The 24,917-nt window shown below is 35.5% G+C and overlaps 1 protein-coding gene across 4 annotated transcripts in view; it reads right to left on the bottom strand.

Annotated features, from left to right (window-relative positions):
- Window positions 1–1,149: 1,149 nt before the first annotated feature.
- SF3B1 (splicing factor 3b subunit 1) overlaps window positions 1,150–24,917 on the bottom strand; it is a 25,709-nt gene continuing 1,941 nt past the window's right edge. The window contains exons 2-25 of one of the 4 annotated variants that reach the window (XM_026696851.2): window positions 22,598–22,764; window positions 22,306–22,407; window positions 18,905–19,019; window positions 17,043–17,122; window positions 15,416–15,583; window positions 14,867–15,104; window positions 14,140–14,352; window positions 13,581–13,702; window positions 11,528–11,725; window positions 11,338–11,439; window positions 10,837–11,016; window positions 10,088–10,174; window positions 9,551–9,821; window positions 8,596–8,741; window positions 8,365–8,511; window positions 7,641–7,766; window positions 6,641–6,862; window positions 5,845–6,027; window positions 5,639–5,750; window positions 5,432–5,552; window positions 4,457–4,588; window positions 3,577–3,849; window positions 2,409–2,625; window positions 1,150–1,807 (exon numbers count right to left, since the gene is read on the bottom strand). In XM_026696851.2, coding sequence (XP_026552636.1) covers window positions 1,649–1,807; window positions 2,409–2,625; window positions 3,577–3,849; window positions 4,457–4,588; window positions 5,432–5,552; window positions 5,639–5,750; window positions 5,845–6,027; window positions 6,641–6,862; window positions 7,641–7,766; window positions 8,365–8,511; window positions 8,596–8,741; window positions 9,551–9,821; window positions 10,088–10,174; window positions 10,837–11,016; window positions 11,338–11,439; window positions 11,528–11,725; window positions 13,581–13,702; window positions 14,140–14,352; window positions 14,867–15,104; window positions 15,416–15,583; window positions 17,043–17,122; window positions 18,905–19,019; window positions 22,306–22,407; window positions 22,598–22,764 — 3,881 coding nt within the window. In that variant the 3' untranslated portion in view covers window positions 1,150–1,648. Of the gene's footprint in view, window positions 1,808–2,408; window positions 2,626–3,576; window positions 3,850–4,456; window positions 4,589–5,431; window positions 5,553–5,638; window positions 5,751–5,844; window positions 6,028–6,640; window positions 6,863–7,640; window positions 7,767–8,364; window positions 8,512–8,595; window positions 8,742–9,550; window positions 9,822–10,087; window positions 10,175–10,836; window positions 11,017–11,337; window positions 11,440–11,527; window positions 11,726–13,580; window positions 13,703–14,139; window positions 14,353–14,866; window positions 15,105–15,415; window positions 15,584–17,042; window positions 17,123–17,439; window positions 18,717–18,904; window positions 19,020–22,305; window positions 22,408–22,597; window positions 22,765–24,917 lie in introns of those variants that run through there. The other 3 variants (XM_087919745.1, XM_026696852.2, XR_015740703.1) reach the window with 3 other exon arrangements.

The following is a 24,917-nucleotide window of genomic DNA, read 5'->3' as shown; positions in this document are numbered from 1 at the left end:
GAGCTGGAGACAGTATCTTACGATCCCAAATAAAAAATGATCGATCGGTAGGAAAACGGGGTAGGAAATTTTCCTGCAGCCTTTTGGGGGGATTTTCCCAGGGTCTCTGGTCTGTGGGATTTAAAATTATGAGTTTGGTGGTCCCTGAGGTCCAAAAGGTTGGCGACCCCTGTTGTAGGGTCTCCTCTCTTGAGTGGAAGGTTGGACTAGATGACCTACAAGGTGCCTTCCAACTGTTAATCTATGTAAGCATCTGATGCACATTATTTCAGTCAAAGTCCAAGCTTAAAGTAGAGCTTAAAATGTGAGACTTAAGTTTTCCATGAATGTTATTGTTACAGCTTTTTGTATGTCTCAAGATTCTTTGGTATCTTCAAGAACATGGGAATCTAAGTGTCATGATTCTGGCATGTTTAAAGATAATCTGAGGTAGCAATTGAGACAAAGTTTTTAAAAATGTGGCCTTGGAAGCTTTCCATAAACATTATATGGCCAATTTTTCACTGCACATATTCATCTGGTTTGCTGCAGCCTTACTCTCCTTATAAATTAACACAAGCGTGTTGTCCCTGACCAACAAATGCATACTTTCCCCTTGATTCAAGATACCACAATGTGTTAGCCTAGAACAGGCATCCCATTTAATTGCATTTAAATACCAAGTTTGCAATGTCATCTGAATTGAACGTTTGCTAATCAATTGTCAATTTTCTTTTCCAACCTCCAGATAGTTAAGTGGGAACAGCAGCCACAAAATGACAACTTGAATGGCATGTTAACCACAGGCTTCATTTTTCTTTTATAGTGGGCCTCCCACATACAATGACTGCTATCATCAGTTAGACATCTGTGCCATTTCCCCCTTTTGAATAAGTGTTACCATGACCAGCCATAAAATTTGCTGGTGGGTATTTAGTGTAATGTTTACCCACTGAATGTTACATATTGTACATAGCCTCCCAATAACATTTCAACACCACATATACACCTATTTTAGTGTGTAATCCACAGCCATGTTTCAATATTCATAAAATATCCGGTTTTGAATTCATTACTGCTTCAGGAGAATATTGGAAGAAAACAGTGGACATATGATAGGAAAATATTTGGTTGAGAAAAGAAAAAATAAAGACCCAAACCTCAATTCAATTCAGTACAAAAGCCAATTTTATAACAAGTGCTTTTTTAGGGTAAAGACACAACAATCAAAATGTGAACGTTCCTTATTTATTCAAAAGCTAGGGTATGACAAAGACATTAAAATGTAATATGCCACCTTTTTACATAAACTGCTTGATGATGAGACTTATTATATGTCTCCCTGCCCAAAAATGCTCACACACAAATAACCATTAATATTTTATACACAAATGTTTATTTCTCAAACAGCCCCTTTAAACACAAGGAACAGAATCTTAAATCCTCAAGATGATTCCCCCCATATTCTCTGCAATCACTGTGTTCTTGGTCACTACTGGCTTTAACACCAAAACAAAGACATGTTATTTAAAAATCATGCTATTGATTTCTAAGCTCTGCCTCTGACCATTCTACGGTACTCTGCAGTGTCTTAAAAATTGTACATCACCAGATCTGAACCAAATATGGAATAGCTGTCTATTTAACACAAAACAAATGAGAAATAAAATTACAAGACATAATCAAGTTCGTAACGAATGTAGGTATTCTTTTCATCATTGTAGATTCGTGGATAATGTGCTATTAGAGCATCCTGTGAACCAATATAGATGGAATTATAAATCTTCCAATACACATCTCTGACTTTTCTGGCAGGGTGAAACAAACCCTAGGAAAAGAATAGAACCAGAAATGAAACTGAACTTAAGTGAATCATCTTATTTACTGATCATTTACAAAGAAATGGCATTTTATGACACGTCAGAAATCTGGGTATCATGTTATTCAGTTTGATCTACGTTATCTAGCTCATCCTTCCTAGAAATAATTGGCAAAAACTTTGAGAAGCAGCTTACATAATAGACCACAAGAAGGGTGTGGCAAAAGCCACATTACAATCGAGCAAAAGTTTTTACGTGTAGCCACAAAATGAAATTCTGTGCAGAAATCCAATCAGTTGATTTTATAATTTGTAGTTTATGTGGTGTTTTATTAAAATAATTTCTGTTTATTAAGGCACATGTATCCATTGCCCATGCTAGCTATTATTTCTTATTATATGAATCAGTAGGAAAAGACTGATCTTGGAAAATTTCATTACCAATGTTCATTTGGAAACCATATACTTGCTACAATTCTTTTCTAGTGTTCCAATATAACAAAGTCTTTAGGACAGCTATAGGATACTCTTCAATTAAATAATTTTCTTGATTTAATATTCTTTTTAAAAATTATTCAGAAGCCTAGACAGGTATCTTTATCCAACTTACTTGTAAACAATACTGCAACATCCGGCAAGGTCCAATAGCCACCCTTAGGCCCTCCAGTGCTCCCATAACTGCTTGAATGACGTGAGGAGATGTCTCAAACACGTTGGGCCACACATAATTTAGCAAGTGATTCAGAGAGTCCTCACAGCCAAACCCATATACTCCAAGAGACATATGCTGCACTACTGCACTAGCTGTTTGCCTGTGAACCAGATCCCTGAAAAACAAATTGTACAGGCATTATCAGTAACTTGCTCCCTATTTGTTTTTCTAGTCTCTTTCTTTCCACCAGTAACCTTAAGCCAGCAGTTGTTCTAATTTGATAAAATAAAATCATTCAATATCAAACATGATTGTTCATCCTTTTCTTTCTAATAGTCCTGGGTTGTTAACTGGCAGGATTAACTTTCCTCCTTTTGACTCAAAATAGAAACTGTGCTTCAATTTCACAAAAAGAAGAAATATTGCCAGGTCAACCAAATTCCTAAAACAGTTTATTATAAGAAGCTGTATCAAAAAGAGAAAAACAATAAGGGAGCAGTACACTTTAGCAGCCCAAGATAGATTGCAAGATAGGGGTAGGTATGGGTGGATGGGTAGAGAATACTGTAAAAGTAACATCCAAGCACTCTATCTATGGTATTTCTTTTACTTACACAACCAGTGTAGAAAGAACCATAGCAATAGAGACCCCACTACCCCAGCCCCTCTATGTGCTCTGGAGCTGAATTCCTATTCAAATAATTAAACAAGGATAAGAAAGGAACTATTCCTTATCCTCATTTCCTTTCTACTGTTGGGATAAAGGAATATAATAGGATTATCGTTTAAGTTTATTTAATTCCAGACCATTGTAATTACTGTATTTCAAGAAAAGCTATATACTATAGAATAACTCCCAAATATACTGATTCATTTATTTAAATACATAAAGGAGGTCCAAAAGTAATTATTATGTATATATATATTCCTCATGTCCAAGAAACAAAAAAACCTCATTTTTCAGCTACCCCATGAGTTTCACATCTCAATAAGCATGTTTCTGTGGTCTTTCCACACCGCCACAATCATGAACCTAACTAGTTGGTTTAATATTTGTTAGGTTTATTATAACCTGGCAAATAAAACCAAAAGGGAAGAAATAGTTTAGTGTGGAGGGAAAAATTACCTGTCCATTAAAGCATCTTCAAGTAAGGGGGTAACAGCGTAAATGTAGTCTTTTCCCATTTCTCCAATATATTCAAATAGGAAAGAAAGAGATTTTAATACACCATTCTGAACATTCAATTCTGGAACTCTGTATTCATTCATAAGTGCAGGCAGTACTGTAAAAGGGGAACAGGTTTCAGCCACAATAGCAATTGCCACTGTGGTACACACTCTGTTTTGTCGTTCTTGTACTTTCAAATTATTTAGCAGGGTTGCCAGCACATCATGAGGCCTAAAATAAGGGAAAAATAAAAATGTTAAGAGAAAAATTACAGCTAGAAATCTGTCTGCCTGCCTATCCATATAATTAATCCTTCTCAAGAAATGTCTTGTATTTTTGTTGACAGAAGAGTTTTAGGATACAATACCCCTACAAAATCATATAAAACTAAATAAGTAACTTTATATGTAATTATTACAAAAGCTTACAATAATCATGGCGAAGTTCATGCAATAATTTCTGATGCATAGTATTTTCCTTGGTAAAAATAGTAATTGCTTATAATTAATCAATTCACAATTTTATTACATATAATGTGTAGCCAGATTATCAGGTTTTTTTTGTTTTACTGCTAACCTTACTAACCCCTCGTTTCTTCTTTCCAATTCTACCATAAGATTACATAAGAAACCAATACCCTCTTCTGGTTCAGATGTTAGATTCTGTTCAATAAATTCATTTCCAGATAAATGCACAAAATCTAAGCTAGGTAAAATGTTTAATGTTGAGAATGTCTTGCCACTAACAACCAAGACATAAATAATCACAGTAGAGTTAACTTTAACATTAACTTTTCATTCCCCATTTAAACAAATCAGTACAGGAAGCTTATACTTACCCAATAGCTTTTGCAATATAACCAAAAGTATTGACAGTAGCTCTTCTAATAGCTTTCTTGTGTGCTTTTAACAATTCAAGCAATTCAAAGCAAATCCTCATCCATTCCCTCGCAGAAACATATTCTGCCCCTCTGGAAGAGAGAGGAAATGGTATTAATAGTAATAAAGAACATTTAAATACATTTGCCAAATTAAGTGAAATAGTAGAGATGATCAGGTAACATCTATAGAGAGGGCTTCCTTTCCCAAAACTCTAACATCTAAACCAAAGTACCACAGATGCAGTCACTTTCTTTATGCTAAAGTTTTCCTGTGCTTTTTCTCTTTGTACAGAAAGGCATTGAATAAGATGGGATTTCTGGGAAGGAGGACAGCCTTATCCTGACTTCTCTTGGGACATATATAGCAGTCAGCAGGTTGGAAATTTTCTATATCTTTGAAATGCACTGTTAAATTTTGAGGGGAAAATAATGATGGAAGGTATTTAATGAGGACAGAGGCAAGACCATTCAGATTTCATAAGGTTCTTACAGGTAGTCCTTGACTTATGATCAGAATTGACCCCAACATTTCTGATACTAAGTGAGACAGTTGAAAAGTGAGTGTTATTCCATTTTGCAATCTTTCTTACCACAGTTGTTAAATGAACCACTATGGGCATTAAGTTAATAATACAGTTGTTAAGGGGATCTGGCTTCCCTATTGACTTTACTTGTCAGAAGATTGCAAAATATGATTAATGACCCAGGGACACCTCAACCATCATAAATATGAATCATGGCCATTGAGGACGCTGCAACAGTTGAAAAAAAAATCATCTTAAGCAACTTTTTTTCAGTGCTATTGTAACTTTGAATAGTCACTATATGAATTATTGTAAGTCGAGAATTATTTGTATGAATTCATTTCAAGAAGTAATTTTATTTGTAAGACATATTTAACTGTTTATTATGTTGTGCCACAAATGAATTTACCTGTCTGCAATTCGTCCAACCAAGTCAATACAATTCTCTTGTACTTTTTCATGCCTGTTCTTTAAGATAGGTGTAAGTCTTGGCAGCAGATCTTTAATTGGAGGAGTCATTTTGTGCATACCTGTCATATGTAGGAAACAATATATTTAATCCCCATTTCTATTTTTCAAAGTAAAAATGTCACTCTAACACAACTCACATACTTACCTATGACATTCACAATGGCTTTAAGAGCTCCTAGGATACTGCCCAGTACTTCAGGGTATTCTTCACCCAAATACTCATACAATACCACACCCAAGTGACCCATCAATTTTTCCTAGAACAAAAAGACAAAGAAAAATATACTTAGAATCCAACAACTTTAAACCCACAGTAGATGTTTATGGAAGAAGACAGCAAACAGTGAATACCTCTTGACAGGTTTTCATGACAACTGCAGTACGAGATATCAGGTCAGCAGCTTGCTGTCTCACTTTGGCCGATTTGTTGTTCAAACGCCATAACACTGTACCACAGATCTGGGGTAAGTATGGTTTCACTCGCTTGCCAAGAGCATTTACCACTGTACCAAAGCCATTCAACATCACAGAATCCTATCAATAAAAAAAAAAAGAGAGCAGTGTTAAAATACTATCTGACAGTTATGGTTTTTATTGTCACATTCTGGGAAGATTAAATTTTAGGCTGTCATCTTTTGAAGTCACTTGATAAGCAAGAAATATTACAAGTACTAGAACTGTAGTCCTCTGTTAGCAAAATGATAATGCAAGGAGAACATTCTATAACTTAACTCCAGCCCTTACACCGAAATAGATCAATTCCATCTTGAGATTGCTTAGCAATAATGCCCATCGAAGAGAATTTGAGAATTTTAATATTACTTTCTATTCTATTGAAAAAGGGACTAAGCTGACCCCCAAAGCAGAAAGTATTAGATAAAGAAAGCTTGAGAGCTCTTTCCCATCACAAAAAAGATGCTGAATATTTACTGGGGCAGAAAATAGTTTATCTTAATCCAAGCATAGCCCTAATGAGATGAAATGTTATCTCATTACACAGACCTTGTGTATCTCTAAAATGTATTAATTTGCTAACTACAACAATCAAATGGCTTTTGATGGCATAAATATCTTTTTCCAACATTTCCAATATTTGACATAACTTGAATCTGAATCCAGAATAGCTTTTATGAGTATATTCATTTACCTCTGTAGTCTGTTCTTGAAAGGCATATAGAATCCCATCAATAAGTTGTTCTTCCAACTTATGGTCAATGTCAGCTGCACCCAGATTCCCCATGATCTTTTCAATAGTTTCCATAACCATTTTCCTGTATTGCTCAGCTTCATCTTTTAGATCATCCACAATCCTGGAAATAATTTCTGCAGCTCCAACTTTGTTTGCAAGCTCCACGGTTGTATCAACCAACTACAACATAACAAAAAAGTTTGTGGAATCAATGATCAATTTAGAAATTTGGAACCATCTCAATTCCGTTTCAAAACAAAAATAAATGTATTAAGGATAAAGGCAAAATGGACACTTCTGGATCCTTGAAAAGTGTACTAGATACCATCACAAATTATCTGCCACACAACAGGTAATCAAGAACAAAGTAAAACATGAGAGAACACTCCCTTATTTCCTTCCCCTTTAGGGTGTGTGTGTGTGTGTGTGTGTGTGTGTATGTTATGTATATGCATATATATAGGGGAGGGAGAGAGGAGAGAGGTGGTATTCAGCTTTGCTCGGGTATTTTCCCACGTCATTGTAGTTGCGCTTTTAAAGTTGTAGCAATGTTTCAGCAGAATCTCAACTGCCATCATCAGGCTTCTGTATTGTGGCCTGATGATGGCAGATGAGATTCTGCTGAAACGTTGCTACAACTTTAAAAGTACAACTACAATGACATGGGAAAATACCTGAGCAAAGCTGAATACCATACATGTAAGTACCCGCGAAAACTTAACACACACACACGCATATATGGCACACAATATCCATTTATTTTTCATTTTCCTTCTTAGCTTAGAATGAATCTCTGCTTAGAGACCTCTACGGATGTTCCCAATTCCACTTCCTAGCAATTGGAATTAAATTTTGTCCAACAATAAGCATCCTTTAGTTTTATTCTTCTTCTCAATATAATTATTAAGAACTTCTGCTAAAATTTATTGTACTGTACTAGTGTCAATAATAGTAATACCTGTCTATAATTTCTTCTATCCAATGCCATTCTATGCTGCCAGAAATGCTTGAAAAATGGAGGCAAAATTTCTGTTTTAATGTAGTTTGCTTCAACACCATCTGTGCCACAACACTGCTTTACCACCTAAAAAAGAAAAAAGACAAGCAATATAAAAATTTCCAGAAAGATATATTCTATCAAGTGTGCTGTATGCAACTCAAATAAATAAAATTATTTGGAAGAGCATTACAGCAAGAATGATCAACACTGAATGTGTTTGCATATGTGTAGTGCATTATACTAATGCAGAGCTGGGAATTTAGCAATATCAAGAGCACATACAGGCTTCTCATATTTACATTAACAATCATTAGAATCTCCTCAGAAACCAGTTAGTTCGAAATTCAGCTCAACTACTACTTCATTAGCAAATCTTAAAAAGCTGCTATAACTTTACTTCAGAATCTCTCAGCATTATTTGGATAATGGACAGGAACATGTCAACATACTTTTAATACTGTGAAGTCTAATTCTTCAGCTGAAGTGAAATGTAGGTGCTAATCATGCATATTTTTATTAAGAAACTGAAGTTCTCACCATCTCCACATTTATGTAAACCTCTCTACTTTTATGCATCTTGGAGTCATATCAATTTTTCTTTACCTCCTGATGGTGAGGCTTCTACCCAGCAGAACAAAGAAGAATCCAACTAATTCTTCCATGTTCAAATATACCTACGTACCTTCAACACGATCTTCTTCATTTCTTCATCAGGAGACTGAAACTCTCTGATAAGAATGAGCATTACTTCTCTGGTATAGTAGTTGGCATACTCTGCATCCATAAGTGGAATAAGATATCCTATGGCTTTCAAGAAAGCAGCCAGACCCTAAAATATATATAAAACAAATATTATTATAAATAACACCACCTGTTAATTAATATTAGTGGGCTGATGTTAAATTGGACATACCTTTCCTCTGTGTTGACGTATGCCTTTCCAGAGGGGCTTTAGAACAGAGTCAAATGATTCAATACCATACGGGGTTGCTGCTTCAGCTAAAGCAGCAATGGCTAAAGCACTAATGGTACGTACTTTCTGTTGCTCATCAACCAAGCCTGCAAAACAAATATGTAGTTTATACTCTATTTCAGACTTCTTACCTATTATAGTGAAAAAAAAAATGTATAACTATGCTGCCATTTTTAAAACATATTGCTAATGAGCGGGGAAAAGAACATCTAATTTATTTTATTAAATAAGGAAGGTTCAGACAACTTCCTTTACTGCTTTCAGATAAAGGGAAAGACTGTTTACGTCAGGTATTCAAGGATCTGCTCTGCAGGATTAATCATGTAGAGTAATTTTTGAGGTAACATTTGGTGGAAAGTCAGCAACTGTCCTCCTTAAAAGTCTAGGTGATGGCTTCTTTGGATGAACATCATGGCAGATGGAATATCTGCCATAGGTACTAGGTCTTATAAACTTTGCGATAGACAAGACCAGCAGCAGAGGGGCTTATTGAGGGATTTCAGAATGAGATAGATCCCAGAAAACAAAGAGTTGAAGGCAAGGAAATAAGCAGGAAGTTTTCCTGGATTGTAGGAAGAGACAAATACCAACATACTGAATATTTTGTTTAACCAGAGACAGCCTCATTTGTGACCTAATTTTATACAACAAAATCCATCTTATTGATCAGTATTGATTTGTCATGAGGGCTAATTTACTGTGGAATTAAAGGATAAAGATCAACTGTAACTTTTATTCTTAAATGTAAAGACTATTACATTTCAAAAGGAATAGAGAAAGGGGCTGCTTTAATCCACTTTATGTAATTGTTACTGATTACTAACATCCAACTCTAAATCATTCAATCTCATAGTTACAGAACAACAGCACTGTGTAACACATTTATCACACCTACCGTGTTCAATAATTTCAACCAAACTTCTGAGATGGGGTAAAATTGCACAACCCATTAGAATAGCAATTTGCTGCACAATCTTGATGCCAGTGTGTCTGGCTTGCCAAGACTTTTTGCTTTTGCACACAGCTTTTAAAAATGGCAACAAAGATGGAATTCCTAGGGCAGAAGCAACAACAGCAAAAGCTCGAGCTGTTGTGTTACGAACATATTCATCCATGTTATCAATATCAGGTCGCATGGTAGAAATCATTGTTGCCAGTCCAGCTGCCTGAATGGACCAAAAACATAAGAATCTGTTAACATCCAACCTTAAACCAAAAACTGTAAACACCTATGTTCTATATTTTGCCATTATTGGTTGCTTTTCAGTGATAGAATATGGCTAAAAGTGAAACATTCTTGTTAACAGCCCAATTTTGTGTGCATATCTGTACATCAATTTAAGCTGGACACAACCATTTGGCGTATCTGTTCCTCCATCTCTAAACTAGTATCTGTTAATATCAACCCAAATAGATTAGAAAGATATATTACCTTAGCCAGGTTGGAAATGATCTCTCTGCCTTCCACTCTAGCATAGTAATCTTCATCAATCAGCAAAGGTTCAATGACCACAAGAATCTAAAAAAATGTTTAATGAAAGTTAAAACTCACGGAAAGTAATGTTTGATACAAATAATGTAATATTAACTTTGCAAGCACAAATGAAGCCTCAATCTCTTGTAAGATAAACACTTAACAATCTTAGTTGATAGCTTAAGAATTCCATTTAAAGATTAATTTTGGAAAACTATATATACATACATTGAAACCATCTAATCATTTAGCAAGATAGCAATTCATAGGTAACACTAAAGAGTCCTTTGAAGGACTGTTTAAAACCTGTGGCTTGCCTGCTCACTATCTATTGCTTGTACGGCTCAATTTTTAGTCGATTAAAATGATATACAGTATTTAACCAATTGCTAAAAAAAAACTGCCAATCCCTAGGACTTAAAAAAAAACAGCCTATAATTTGTTTTGAATCAAAATTCTGTTTTACATGTTGGTATTTCTCTTGTCATTTGGAAGAAAGGGGAGGGAAGGGAAAAATGCATGAATCAAAATTGCACAAAGATGAGAAGCTTGTACATGAGATCCTATATCCTAGAATAGTGTTACACTGCAATTATAACTAGTGTCATTCTACATTTACGTACAAAATATAGTTACGATTATGAGTTTACAAGAGGCTTCTGATCAAGCATGTAGCACACTGAAATACTACATTCAGAAACACAAACCTTGTGCACATATGGCCGGACTAAGTCATCCAACTTATATAAGATTCTGTCAATAACTTTAACAAGCAAGTGGCGTTCTTGATCTTCAAGGGTTGGAGACATCAGAAGGGGCAAAATTTGATTGAACAATGGCCCAGCTCCAAATTCTCGAGCTTTGTCAGTAATCTGTCGCAAAGCAGCCTATGGAAGCAGAAGAAAAAAAGCAGTTATAAAGGTAAATTGCTGTAACATTTTGACACCACACTGCATTTCTACATAGGAAGCATTTTAGTTATGACATGTAAAGCAAACAAGCAATTTAAGAACAGCTTTTTAATAAAATGTGTGTATGTAGGTATGTGTGTGTGTGTGTGTGTGTGTGGACACGGATAGGGATACACATACATACACACAACTATCTCAAAGCTGAAAGCAATCTAGGAACAAAGAAAAGACAAAATGAAGCAAAGGTAAAATGAAAATAAAAGGAAAATGCCATTGATAAGAAGTAATCTATTTTACCTTCCTCATTGGAGGGGTGCCATTTTTTATCTTCAAAAGCAGTTTCATTATTTTTCTTTCTTTCTGTTCCTCTGGACTAAGAGTTGATTCATCAACATCAACCTGTAATTGTCCCATATATATACAAGATTAATTTATATTTACTTCAACTTCTTCACCAAACACAACACTGTCAGACCAAAGAACTCACCAGCAGTTTATCAAAATATTGTATGTCATCTGGTTTTAGGAAAGGAAGATTTCCTGAGGGCTGGTCATTGACACTCTTCATAGTCCTGTCTTCTGTTTGCATGTGGAATCCAGTCATACCACCCAAGGGGGTTGGTGTTGCTGTAAGTTTACGAGCTGGAGTACGAATAGGAACATAACCTGCTGGGGGAGGGAGAACCTGAATGGACAAATAAGCAAACAGTCACATTACAAAAGAAAAAAGGAATTTTGTACATTAAAAAGAGCTGTTTTTTCTAGGAATAGTTTCAATTTATGTGTTAGATTTGTTATTTGTTAATTTATACATTGTTCTAAAAGCTCAAGGTGATTTATATACCTAGCATTTCCAATGTTTCCCTAGAACAGGGGTGTCAACTGAAGGCCTGGGGGCCAGATCCAGCACACAAGGTGCAGCCCGTGGGGCCACCCTGGAAACAGCAAAGCACCAGCCCAAGGTGCCTCTGCCAGCAAAAACGGAGCTCAGGAGGGCCACATGCAGTTATAAGACCCCATTTTTGGCCATGAGGGCCTCCTGCAATCCTCTGCCAGTGAAAATGCTGGGCAAGGGCTTCAGGTGGTGGTTGTGGCTGAAAACGGGGTTCAGAGGGGCATGCACGGCACCACCACGAGTTCCGTTTTCACTGGCAGAGCGCTTGGGCCACCACAGGCACCCCCAACACGAGTGATGCCAAGCTGGTCACGCCCACCCTGGCCCTAGAGGTCAAACACAACCCTGATGTGGCCCTCAATGAAATAGAGTTTGACATTCTTGCCATAGAACAAGAAGTCTGTAAAACAGCTTGGCCTGATAGAAAGCAACTAACTAGTTATTCAATGACCTTCCATAGCTCAAATCATATTTAGATTTAGATAGTACTTTAAACATCCATATTTTTTTAAAAAGAAAGGAAAATCTATTACTCCAAACCAAGGTAACGAACATCATGGCTCAGAGTTTTTGTCATTTTATCCTGAACGCTATTGCACATTGCTTCGGGACTGAACAATGCTCGTCCTCAAGCTCTCCTCTGGAAAAGAATTCTGTCCAAGGTCCGTGCATGTGAGGCAGAGTCCAAGAAACCCAGGTCATCACAACCTCTTCTCAATTCTAAGACCCTCCCTCCCCAGACAACATGCATCAATGATATGGACTTCTTGAACATCACTATTTACCCTATTTTTCAGACTATAAGACGCACCGGAAAACAAGAAGCACTCTGCAGGTCAAAAACAGGCCTGTTTTTGGCCTCCCAAACATCTTGCACATCTTGTTTTCAGCCTCCCTGATGCCGGGGAGGGCAAAAACGGAACCCACAGAGAGTTTGGGAGGGCAAAAATGAGCCTGTTTTTCCCCTGCAGAGTGCTTCTGGATGCTGGGATAGGGCAGAAACAGGACACATGAAGGGTTTGGGAGGCCAAAACCAGGCCCATATTAGCTCTATAAGACGCAAACATTTCCACCCACTTTTTGGGTGTGTGTGTGTGTGTATGTGTCTTAATAGTCCAAAAAATACGGTAAATACTGGAAAAGTATGAATTTGCCAGGCAGCCAGTTCTAGCATCTTGTAAAATGTGCTTGTACCTTGTCCTACATTCTTTTCAAAGAATTACTTGGGGTAATTTTTAGCTCCTACTGATGAAACTGTGTTAAAGGATGTTATATATTTTGGTGGTCAAAGAAAGAACATGGAAAGAGCTGAAAGCCAGGATCCTCCTCAATCATTTATTAACTCTCTTACCATTTATTCAGAAATGAAGACATTTCAAAAGTAGTTTAAGGTAAAATAGAATCAACAAGTGAGAAATGAATTAGTTGTTCAACTACTTTGGTTCATTCTAAATAGATCTTTGAAGTTCAGTTTAATTTTCAAGATCATGCTAAATTTTAGAATGAAATCTCTTTGGCCTTTTTATTTCTTTTTCATAGTTCATATAGAATCAAAATATTTATTCCCATTAGTGAAATGTAATGATTTATGTATACACTGAATATAGCACATAGATACTATCACTGTACATGGCTTTTTCCTTACCCGATAGCCCTCAGGAAACATTGCATCCAATTCTTCATCAGAAAGGGGTCTATTTCTTTCATCAATTTCTCTTTCCCATCGCCAAGCTTGGAGTTGTTCAGGAGTCATGCTCATTATGTGCCCTATAAAGAATTTGTTCAATATATTAAGTACATGGAGACAACATGAATATTTTAAAAAATTATTGGCAAAGTTTTGTGATAAGTAGTATGTTTCCAAAAATGCTTTCACTTCACCTGATAACTATGAAGTTTGAGTAAAGCACAAATATGAAACATTATATGACAGTATGGGGGAAATTCAGGCTCACTTCAGCATTAAGCAATTATGAATATAGAATAGGATTTCATTTGTTTCCTACTTTCCTTTTTCTGTCTCCAGAATGTTCTGGTATGTTCCTATTCAAGGCAAATGTCATCAGGGCAGGTGTGTGCATGTGCGCTTTAATTAAACTTTAGAAATAATGTAAATTCTACTGGTCAAAGATCCCTTCTCATATAATACCACTGAATCCAGCAGATATAACTAGAGTTTTGGCTATGAAGGCAACTGAAATTACCTGGTGTAGGTGTTGCCATGTTCATAGCTGGTGTACCAATTGGTGTTTTGCCTGGTGTTAATACAGGGGTGCTGCCACCCATCTGACTTGCCGGTGTCTCATCCCAACGTGATTTTCTTTTACTTGCTCCAGGAGTTGGTGTTTCACCAATGGAATCACCCCCTCGATCAGTACGAGGAGTTTCTGCCCATCCACTCCCATGTCCTGGGGTGTCTGGAAAACAAAATCCAACAATTTCAAATTGAATTCAGTTCACAAATAGAAGTAAAAACTTTCACCGTATTTTTTATCTAACCTACTAATCTCAGGTTTATCTATAATAATTAAACCAATCAAAGTTATATTGGGTTATTAATTTTAATTTCTGGGACTGATATACAAAGGGCTTACTAATGTGCAATATGGTCTTGCTCCTCTGAGCAAAAGACCTCCATCAACATACCCAAAAATATATACTTTTTTAAAAAGTAGCTTATTAGGTCACCTACATTCTACTTTTAGCATAAATATCAATATGTTATCAAGATATAATAAAACTAGAACTAGAACTAGGGGGACAAAAATCAAGTTAAAAGAATAAAAACTCCTGAACTCAAAAGCTTTCCAACAGCATACCAACAAACAGTTGGTTTCATTTGAAATTAAAATAATCTGCTAAACTTAATGTACTAATTTACTGATTGATACATTAGACTAAACATATTTTAGTATGTTCTACAAAGAATACCTCTTTCTGTTTTGGGAGTCTCATCCCATCGATTCTTCCGAGCACTGGAAGTTGCACCTCCATGCCCGGGTGTTGCATGACCAGGTGTATCACCACGACCAGGTGTTGCAGCTCCTGCTGGTGTATGACTAGGAGTTGGATCCCATATTTTAGATCCAGGAGTTGCTCCAGGTGTCTCACTACCCTTTGCACGACCAGGTGTTTCATCCCAGCGCAGTGACGGAGTATGTCCAGGTGTCTGAACAAAACAAAATAAGGTTTAAAAAAAAAGTACTTTGAGATAACTTTTTACAAAGACATATATTTCAGTCAACAGTCTTCTGTCTGGTTCAAATAACAGGATACATTATTCTTTTTTAAAATATTGAGGCTTAGACCTACAGATTCATTTGCACTGATGGATTAATCTACAAACGTCACAGAAGAATGTTGTCCGTACTTGAAAGAGGTATCCATTGAACACTATTGTAGTTTGTCTTATATTTTATTTCCAACTTGGCAGATACAAAGTTAATGAATAAAAAAATAGAGCATGCATTCAGATGTTACCTCAGCTTGATCCCAGCTAGACAATTTCTTAGGTGTGGCACCAGGAGTCTGGTCAGCAGTCTGGTCCCAACGCCGTTTGCGTTTTGATGGTGGCTGGGATGCAGCACCATTGACGACTTTAAGTTCACCAGCTTTAGCCTTTTCTGCTAGTTGCTGTCTAATTTCTCTCTGTTAAAGAGAAAAGATTGTCTCAAATAAACTAAAAAATAAGTTCACAAAGTTATTGATACATTCATATCTTCTAAAGGGATCCAGATTTTAATTTGGGATGTAAGGTTAAATAAGTTTTTACAGGTGAGCATTTCTTATTATTGGTATTAATCAATTACAGATGATCCTCCTTTAACCAGCATTCAGTGGCTGTTCAAACTCATAACAATGCTGAATAAGTGGCATTTACAACCAATCCTCATACTTATGTTAGTCAGTCTCCCCCATGGTCACGTGAGCATCATTTGAGACCTTCACCATTGGCTTCCAAGAAGAAAGTCAATGGGGAAGCTGTCACAAACAGCGATTTGCTTAGCAAACAGCAACCGGAAGAACCAGAACTGCTGTCACTAAGCAGCATGTCAAACTACTACATTGCTTAGCAACAGAAATTCCAGTCCCATTATCATTATTGACAACTATCTGTGTAGCCAAATGAATATATTGGCCCAAACCACGTATATAAAGAGACTGGCATATAGAAAGCAAAACACAGAATATATTGGTCTAAATTTTCTAAATTATCACAGTATTTCCTGGCTAGCGCAAATCACTCTTTTTATTTGAGCAAGTATTTATCTGAATAATTTATGCCCAAATTATACTTACATATGTGACTGAAACATGCTTTATGTGCTTCCGTTAATGAACTATGTATGTCCAAGTGTGTGCATCTATGAATTTATAATATATCAATATATATATCAATATATATATCAATATCTATCTATCTATCTGTATATATGTTTTCTTAAGTTTTCACGGGTACTTACATGTATGGCATTCAGCTTTGTTCGGGTATTTTCCCACGTCATTGTAGTTGTGCTTTTAAAGTTGTAGCAACTTCTATGGACACAATACAGAAGCCTGATGATGGCAGATGAGATTCTGCCGAAACGTTGCTACAACTTTAAAAGCACAACTACAATGACGTGGGAAAATACCCGAACAAAGCTGAATGCCATATGTATATATGTATATACTTAGAGAATATGAATATGATTTAAAGTGGCCTTGGCAAGGCATGATCTATTCAGCAGACAAAGCAGCCTGCTTCATGTATAAAACCAAGCCAGAATTTTTAATGTTTGTTGAAACAGGCATTTTGCCAGGTTTTTAAATGTTCATATAATTGTATATTATCCATATTTCATGTTTTAGATTTGATAAGTCTTAATGTTAGGGGAATCTACCTGTATGTTGCATATTATTTAATTTTCCTACAATATTCTTAAGTATTCTGCCTCCAAAGCATCTCAAGAACTAAGTAGTGGTCATTAAGCAGAGAGGAAATACACCAAAAGGAGACATCAATACTAGTGGTTCTTCGGGAACACAACATGGCATGAACTAAGAAAAGCCTTGTCTAAGAGAAATGAAAACTGAAACTTAAGAGTAACAATCTTAACCAACTAACCTCTTCTTTTGTTAAATGTTGTTCACGCATAACATCCATATATGTTCTGGCATTCATTTTAGGATCAGGTGTCTTCCCACCTGCAGAAGAGAACAGCAATAGGACAAAAGCATAATAAGTGCAAGAAAGGCAGAAAAGTTGGCTTTTAAAACTGCTCTATTCTAACTTATTTTTATTTCAAAATCAATTAATTTTAATATTTTGACTGATTTTTTAAAGAAATTATATGAATCTTACTTTTATTCACTTTGCTGATCAATTTAACCTGTTTGAACACAAACATAACTACAACAGCTTAAAACAAATATTTTAAAGGAGATAAGAATGATAAAATGACAGCACAGTTAAGAGTCTTCAGAAGTGATGGGTTCCTGGGTTGCTAATCCGGAATACGTACACTTTCGTGCCTTTTGTCTCCATCAGCAGTTCTGACTTCAAGCAGCAGAATAGAAGCCTAGAAAATTATCTCTTTACCATTAGTAACACTTTGGAAAGATATTTATAATCAACACATTACCTTGTTCAAGCTGATAAAGCCTATGATATCTGACTATACGTACTACTGTAAACCTAAATAACTCAAATTGTTTTATCATACAGATCAGTGTATATGTTTGGTGAATCTGGACAATGAACCCCAGATTCTTACTTTGTGGAGGCATGTTAAAAGGGCTTCACTTTAAGAGCACCCAATTTCTCCCCCCACTTATTCTGAAGTTATAATTACAACTGTGAACTGATTGCAGTACAGTTTTTACCATAAGGATATTCACAGGCAAAAAGTCTTTCCCCACATCATAAATATTAATTTGAATCTTGAAATTTATTCTAACTTCAAATATTTACAGAAGCCCAGCCATTTAGTAACAATCTTATCTAGGAAGCACTATTTTTAAAGTGCAGATTGGCTATACCAGTAGTATAGCATAAGTATTTAGGACAAAATAAAATTCTTAATACATTTTCTATGCTGAACATCAATGCCCAATTGGCAGTGTCATTCTGACACTAGCTTTGATAGGACTTTCCTTTGGGATACTTTTTCACCATTATCTACACAGGATGTGTTGAACTGCACCCTTAAGAATGCAGACAGGACTGGCATATAGCAGTACTGCTGTAGGAAAGAAATTAAGGACAGTTAGTATGGGCCTGTGAATTCTGACAATACATGTTTATATCAATGACAGTTAAGCAAGTAAAATCCATATCCCTATTAATTCATGCAGGCTGAAAAGCTAATTTACAAAAACCTGCAACCAGTTATAATTTTAATCAACAGGTGCTCTAAAGTTCCTTGTCAAACTAACTCACCCAAGGAAAGCTTCCATCAGGCCCACAGATACCCATTGAACTAAGCTAGGTTTATAAAATTTATCAGAATATATCTGAACTACTAAAAGTAACAAATGTTCTTAAATGTTACTTTTGTTTCTCTTAAGCTTAACTTCTTGAAAATTCAAAATGTGAGAATCAACTGCTCCGGTATGCTAGGTACCGTTTTAAAAGCAGACATTATGTTCTATTTTTGGATTGAAAGCATCCAGTAAGTTGGAAGATTCTTGAGCACTAAATATTAAAATCACTCAAAGTACAGCATACATAACCAAAGCAATAAGAAAAGAGAAACCTTTAACCCTTTGTGTTTCTATGGCAATGGTTCATTATTTTCTTGTCCTACCTGGAAAGAAAATCTGCATTATAAAAGATGAACAAAATGGCAAACTATGATTTCAAACAACTTTCAAAGTGTATAAACTAAAACTCCTGAATTTTCAAGCATGCCAACAGAAATCAAAGGGCTAAAGATAATTTAAGGAAACAAAACTGATAAAATTGAGTGAAAAATGAAAATAATTTACCATCTGCAAAAGGATCAAGACGTTCGGGGGAAATAATCATCATCCGTCTCCGATTTTTGTATTCATCTTCTCGATCGGCAATCTTTTGTGGACGATGTTCAGCAAATGGATCATACTAAAAGTGAGATAAATAAGATACAACTCTCAATAAAGTTGCAGGTAAGAAATTTAAGGGAGGACTTCCGGTTTGAAGGGCTTCGGTGGCAGACAGGAATCCGTGATCGTGCGCGGTTTCTGCCTGGGCTCACCACTGGAGCGCCCCGAGCCAGCTGGCTTCGGGGCTAAGCCACCCCATAGAGGTGGTGAAGAGGGGGGAGATCACCAGCAGGGTCGAGGAGAGCCGCATCTCTCCTCCTCAGCTGGCCAAACTCCCTTTCCCGAAGGCAGTAGGAGCGGTGGTCAGAAATGGCCACCTCAAAGAAGCACTCAACCGGAAAAGAAAGTGCAGGAGGAAGATAAGAAGTGAAAGTTTTGGCTGACCGGGTTAAAAAGCAACAACTAAGGTACCCTGGAATTTAAATTTTATAAAAGATAACATCGCTCCCAAAAGAAGAGTCGGAAGCAGCGAAAGAAAGTGAAAAGGGAAAGTTTTTTTTTTGTTCTCTCTCCTTCCTTACATTGACAACTAAGAGATCTGAATAAGAAATTGGAAAAATCCGCTTTGGCATCAATAGGCAATTAAGCTGAAAATATAATTAAATGCCAAAGGGACAATAAAGATTTCTGGACCCTTAATTTTTTTTTTACTATAAGCAGGAAGGGAGAGGAAAAGAATAAGGGCAGGATCTGGAGGGAGGAGACTGCCTGGCCTTCAAAAGAATCTAAAGTAAACTCTCAATAAGACTTTTAAAAGATACATTTTAACGGGAGCTTTGCAACTAAATAGTAACCCCAGGAAGAGAAAGCGAAAAAAGAAGAAAGTGTAAAAAGAAACAGCCTGTGTGTATTTGGATTGCTTGGTGACTTTTGGACTTTTGGTTATTATATTTGAATGACTAAAAACAATTGGGTGGTTTAAAATTTTTTACAATGGCATCACTTCTGGACGAATTGAAAATGGAACTTAAAAAATATAAAGAAGAGGCACAAGAAGGGAAGGGCTCTTTTGGCTTTGTTTTTCAATTTTTAGAAATGGAGATCTGTAACTATGAGAAACAACAAGAAAAGACAACAAGAAGACTGGGACAAAGAAGAAGCCATCTTTAATGAACAAGGAACTCTATGTGGGGAAGAAAGGGGAAAGGGGGGAAAGAGAATGGAGAATTTAAGACTTAAAAAACAGCCAAAAAAGGGAAAAATAATTTGAAAAGTGGATATAATGTTGGAAAGCAACAGAAAAGGGGAATACAGAAGAGGGAAATGGAGGCGGAGAGACGGGGGGATAAAAAGGGGAGAGAGAAGAAGAGAGGGGAGAAGGAAAGGAAGAGAAGTTACAAGCAAGATGTAAAGAAACAGGACCTATTTAGAGATAATGGGTGAAAATTTAACTGAAAAAGGGATTCTGTGAAGGTACATAAGATTGTATTGTTGTATTTGTAATAGAAATGTTAGAAAATTGGAAACAACATATGATTAAAAAGAGGGATAAAATAGTGCAACTTAGTGAAATATTTGTGAATAAAATAAATGAAATAAAATAAATGAGAAAATTGAATTAGGAAGGAACGGGAACATTTTAATTAGTCAATGTTTTATAAAATATAAGTGAGGGGGGGGATTAACCATGGAAAGTTTATAATTGTTCCCATAGAAGTATGATATTTATCTGAAAAGTAATGTGCAAAATGTTAAGATTTAAATGAATATTAATGATAGAATTGAATTGGAATGGATTGTTGTTTTAATTATATTATACATTTATAATTTTTTTCTTTTTTAAAATACAGTGTGTAGTTTAAGAATGTACCAAGCAGAATCCGAATGGAAGTTATGTATTATACTAAGTGTTATAATTTTAGGGGAAAGATATAAAGGCATCATACTCCAATCAGTGATTACAGGAGAAATTTTGTTTAATGAGAAAAGATAGTAGACAGTTGAAACAGAACAGAACAAAGAATATAAGTACAATGATTTGAATTGAGATGAAATAAATAAAATAAAATAAAGTTAAAAAAGGGGAGAAGCTATATAGAAAATGTAGAATAGTAATAAGATATGGAATGGAATATAAAAATGAGCATGAACTTGAATTTGTGTCTGTACAAAGAGATGTAACCCGGGATTATGCTGCTTTCAAAAAAGATGTTTTATGTTTTTATGTTTTGTTTGTTTATGTTTGTTTTAAAAAAACCAATAAAATTTACACACACACAAAAAGTTTCAGGTAAAGGCTGGAACATATTATTCTATCATATTCAAAGTCTGTTCTGGAGTATTAAAAGACATTCTGGAAAACTAGGGGAAAGACAAATTGAAAACAATTTCTGGTATTATAAAACTTAGCATTTGCTTCAACAGTCTAAAAGGGTAGTGATCAATAGTTTCTCTTTAAACAATTAGTGGTAAAATGCCAACATATGGATAAAAAAAGCTTTACATTTGTAGTCACATTTCTACATTATGGAAGTCAGATGAATTAAGATGTTTTAACTCTACAGATTTTAGCATATTTTCAAATACATTTTATAAACACTAACGGGTCATCAATCCCCTTAAGAGGGGTGGGCAATTAATCTTTCCAAAGGGCCACATGATAAATGGGGAATATTGTGGAAGGCCAAAACAACAGGACTGTAAAGGTGCGTAGGCACACACACATATAAATTGTGTGTAAACTGAAAAAGTCACCTTCAAAATAAAAGCAAAGCAGTTTTATTGCGTTCATGGCATACATGTATATTTGATTTCTAATTTCCAATTGACTTCACACGGAATGGACAAGATACCCAAAGGGCCAGATGTGGCCCTAGGTGCATAAAATGCCCAGATCCGCCTTAAAATCTCCCATCAAAATATATTCCACTAAATAAGGAATCTTGCTTATGTATGAATTATCTTGATTAGAGATAGTCCTTGCTTAATGACCATAATTGGGACCAGAATTTCTGTTGCCTAAGTGAAGTGAACATTAAATAAACCATGTAATCATGCCTCCTAGTAGAAGCAGTTCCTACTGTGGTCATTAACCGAGGATCACAGTCCTTAGGCAAAGACTTCACATTTGTTTTGTCCTCCACAAACAGCTTCCACTTCCATTCCTCCTCTACCTATTGCACCCCTTCCACCTTTGGTCCTTTGGATGCCCTGCACAGGATAGCTGATAAAGAGGCCATACTGAACCCAATTGACTCTTGTTATATTCTTTCTTCTCCTCAGCGCATGGGTTGTCAACACTTTATATATTACATATATAATAAATACCTCTCTATATTATTGCATTTATATATTCTAAAATTCACCTGTTCAGTTGACTGTGGTATGTCATTAAGTAATGCCACCGGTGCATGATATCCAGGTTTCTTCTGGCCAAGCAAACTTGTAGAAGAATAGTCGTCATCATCCTACATAAATCAAGATGATTAGGAGAGATCAACCCTATTTTTATTTAATATATTTTTCTACTAAAATAATTCAAGATTTCTTTAAAAAGTTTAATAGGAATTGTTTAAGCATAACTGTTAAATAACTGAATCCATGAAGTCTTTAAACAATGCAGTTGTGCTGTTACTAATTAAAATAAACTACACTTACATCTTCAAGTTCAGTTGCTGCAATTGAAGTTACATATCCAGCAAACCTGCTATCACTTCCACCATAGATCTCTTGATCATAATACCCTGTAGAATCAAGGCCAACTCCTTGAGCTTCATCAAGTGCAGCTTTTTTGCCTTGAATTTCTCGAATCTGGGCTTCAATATCTGTGAAAAAGTTACAAGCCAATATTATATACATTTCAAAACAATTTTATAAACATACCGAAAGTATTACATTGACGTTTTCTATAATCTTTATTTTGTCTCTACTCTTAATTTATGAATCTTGGCAAAATTGATTTGGAGAGATTATATACTATTTCTGTGTAACATCAATTTAAATGTATAATTTGATGAATGTTCTACTATACACATCTTGGTGTTTAGAATATGCTTTAAAAAGCATCAAATGCACATTTATTCTCTGGGGAAAAGTTTGCCTGGTTTTGAGAAGTTTACCTTTATTCCCAGTCAAATTTAGTGCAACCCCTAAACCATAATGAATTTTTGAATGACAGAGTATAACTTACACTCTAACCTGAGTCACACAACTGTCTGAAAACACAAAAACAGCCTGGAAAAACATCCTGTATTCATCATATAAAAGGTTTTTTTTTTTTTGAAAGGGGGGGGGTCTTTTTCAAAGGAGTTCAGCAGGTTCAATTTTGTTATGGTGCTGCAGAATAATTGGTTTTGGGTGTCCCACAGCAGCATTTTAGCACTGTTAGAGATTGAAAATACCAATAGGAAATGGTTCCAAAGTTTCCTAATTTTTCTACCCTCTTTTTTAAGATTTTGAGTTGGAGAGCACGGACTATATATCCACCTTCTATTATTCTATCTTAAATGCTTACAATTAATAAACCATGGTTTATATTGTCAGCTCACCCTCCCCTCCATACATAGGAAAAGGAAGTATTAAAGCATTTTTAGAGAAAACTTAAGGTTCACATTATGTGGGGAATGCATTCTGTTCTAACTGTGTTCAATATTATGTTAAATCATATTTTGTTCAAGCCATATTGCAATATATTCCAGCTCCACATTCATCCATAATGCAAAAATACATTTTTTCAAGAGACACAAAGTTTAATTTGTTCTTATGCACAAAGGAAAAAGAACACACATGTCCAACTCTTAATTAAGGGCACTCTGTCCAGTCATATCTAAATCTAGAGAGTGATGCTCAATTCTGTTTCCTAACTGAGGGAGCCAGTGTTGTCTGAAGACACATCCATGGTCATGTAGCCAGCATGATTATATGCCAAGATGGCCGGAACACTGTTACCTTCCCACAGAAGTAATACCTATTTATCTACTTGCATTTGGATGCTTTCAAAGTACTAGGTTGGCAGAAGCTGGGACAAGTAACAGGAGCTCACTCCATCGCACAGGGCTTGACCATTGACAAATTTAAGTAACACTCCCCACACCAAACAACTACCTTAACTAATATTCCAATTTTGTAAAAATGCTACCCATTACGTTTTAGAATAAAAATAATGGGTCATATTATCAAAAAAGTTTTAGGAAGCTTAAAGGTCTTCTAACTTATCAGAGAAGATATTATATGTCAGGACTTTACTCATGTGCAGTGAAGTGAGAAAAACACATTAAAAACATTAAGAAATACAATTCTATAAATAAAAGCTGTGCTTGCATCACTTTCTTAGAATTCATTCTAGAATCTTTGTTTATGACTTTCAACTCTGATTTGTTAGATTGCAACTAATCAGAAGTCTGAATTCTGACATAATAATACACTTTGGTTGGTTATTTTCAATCTATCCTGCTTACAGCAACAGCTAAATGGAAGCACTTGAGCAAAATACCCTGCCATTCTGATCAATCCCAGTTAAGCAGAAACTCTTAAAGTTATTGCTTAATGTGACATGCAAATACAGAGTTTCATTTAAATAATTAATACATGGTATATAGTGACTAATACATATCTAGCTATGGTATCCAGGCATTTAGAATAAAATTTAGAATTTAGAATAAGAGTTGGGACCTTGGAGGTCCTCTAGTCCAACCCCTTGCTTAGGCAGGAAACCTTACACCACTTCAGACAAAAGGTTAATCTTAATTTCAATAAATGCAGTTATTTTTTCCAACTCACAATACGAATACACCAACTTATTAAAAATCAATATTTTTGCTTTATTAATAGGTCATATAATTTTTAATCTTTCCCTGAATATTTTCAGCCTACATCCAAACTAAATCATTTTTCTATTAAAGAAACTGACTCACCAGACTATTAGGTAAATTCTCAAATCTCTGATTAAAGAATATATTTACCCCAAATTTGGCTCCCT

Source organism: Pseudonaja textilis, chromosome 1, assembly GCF_049901715.1.
Source record: "Pseudonaja textilis isolate UNSWEBS1 chromosome 1, rPseTex1.2, whole genome shotgun sequence".
NCBI classification, from domain to species: domain Eukaryota; kingdom Metazoa; phylum Chordata; class Lepidosauria; order Squamata; family Elapidae; genus Pseudonaja; species Pseudonaja textilis.
Note: the sequence above shows the minus strand (reverse complement) of the source record. Positions and strands in the feature narration are given on the sequence as shown.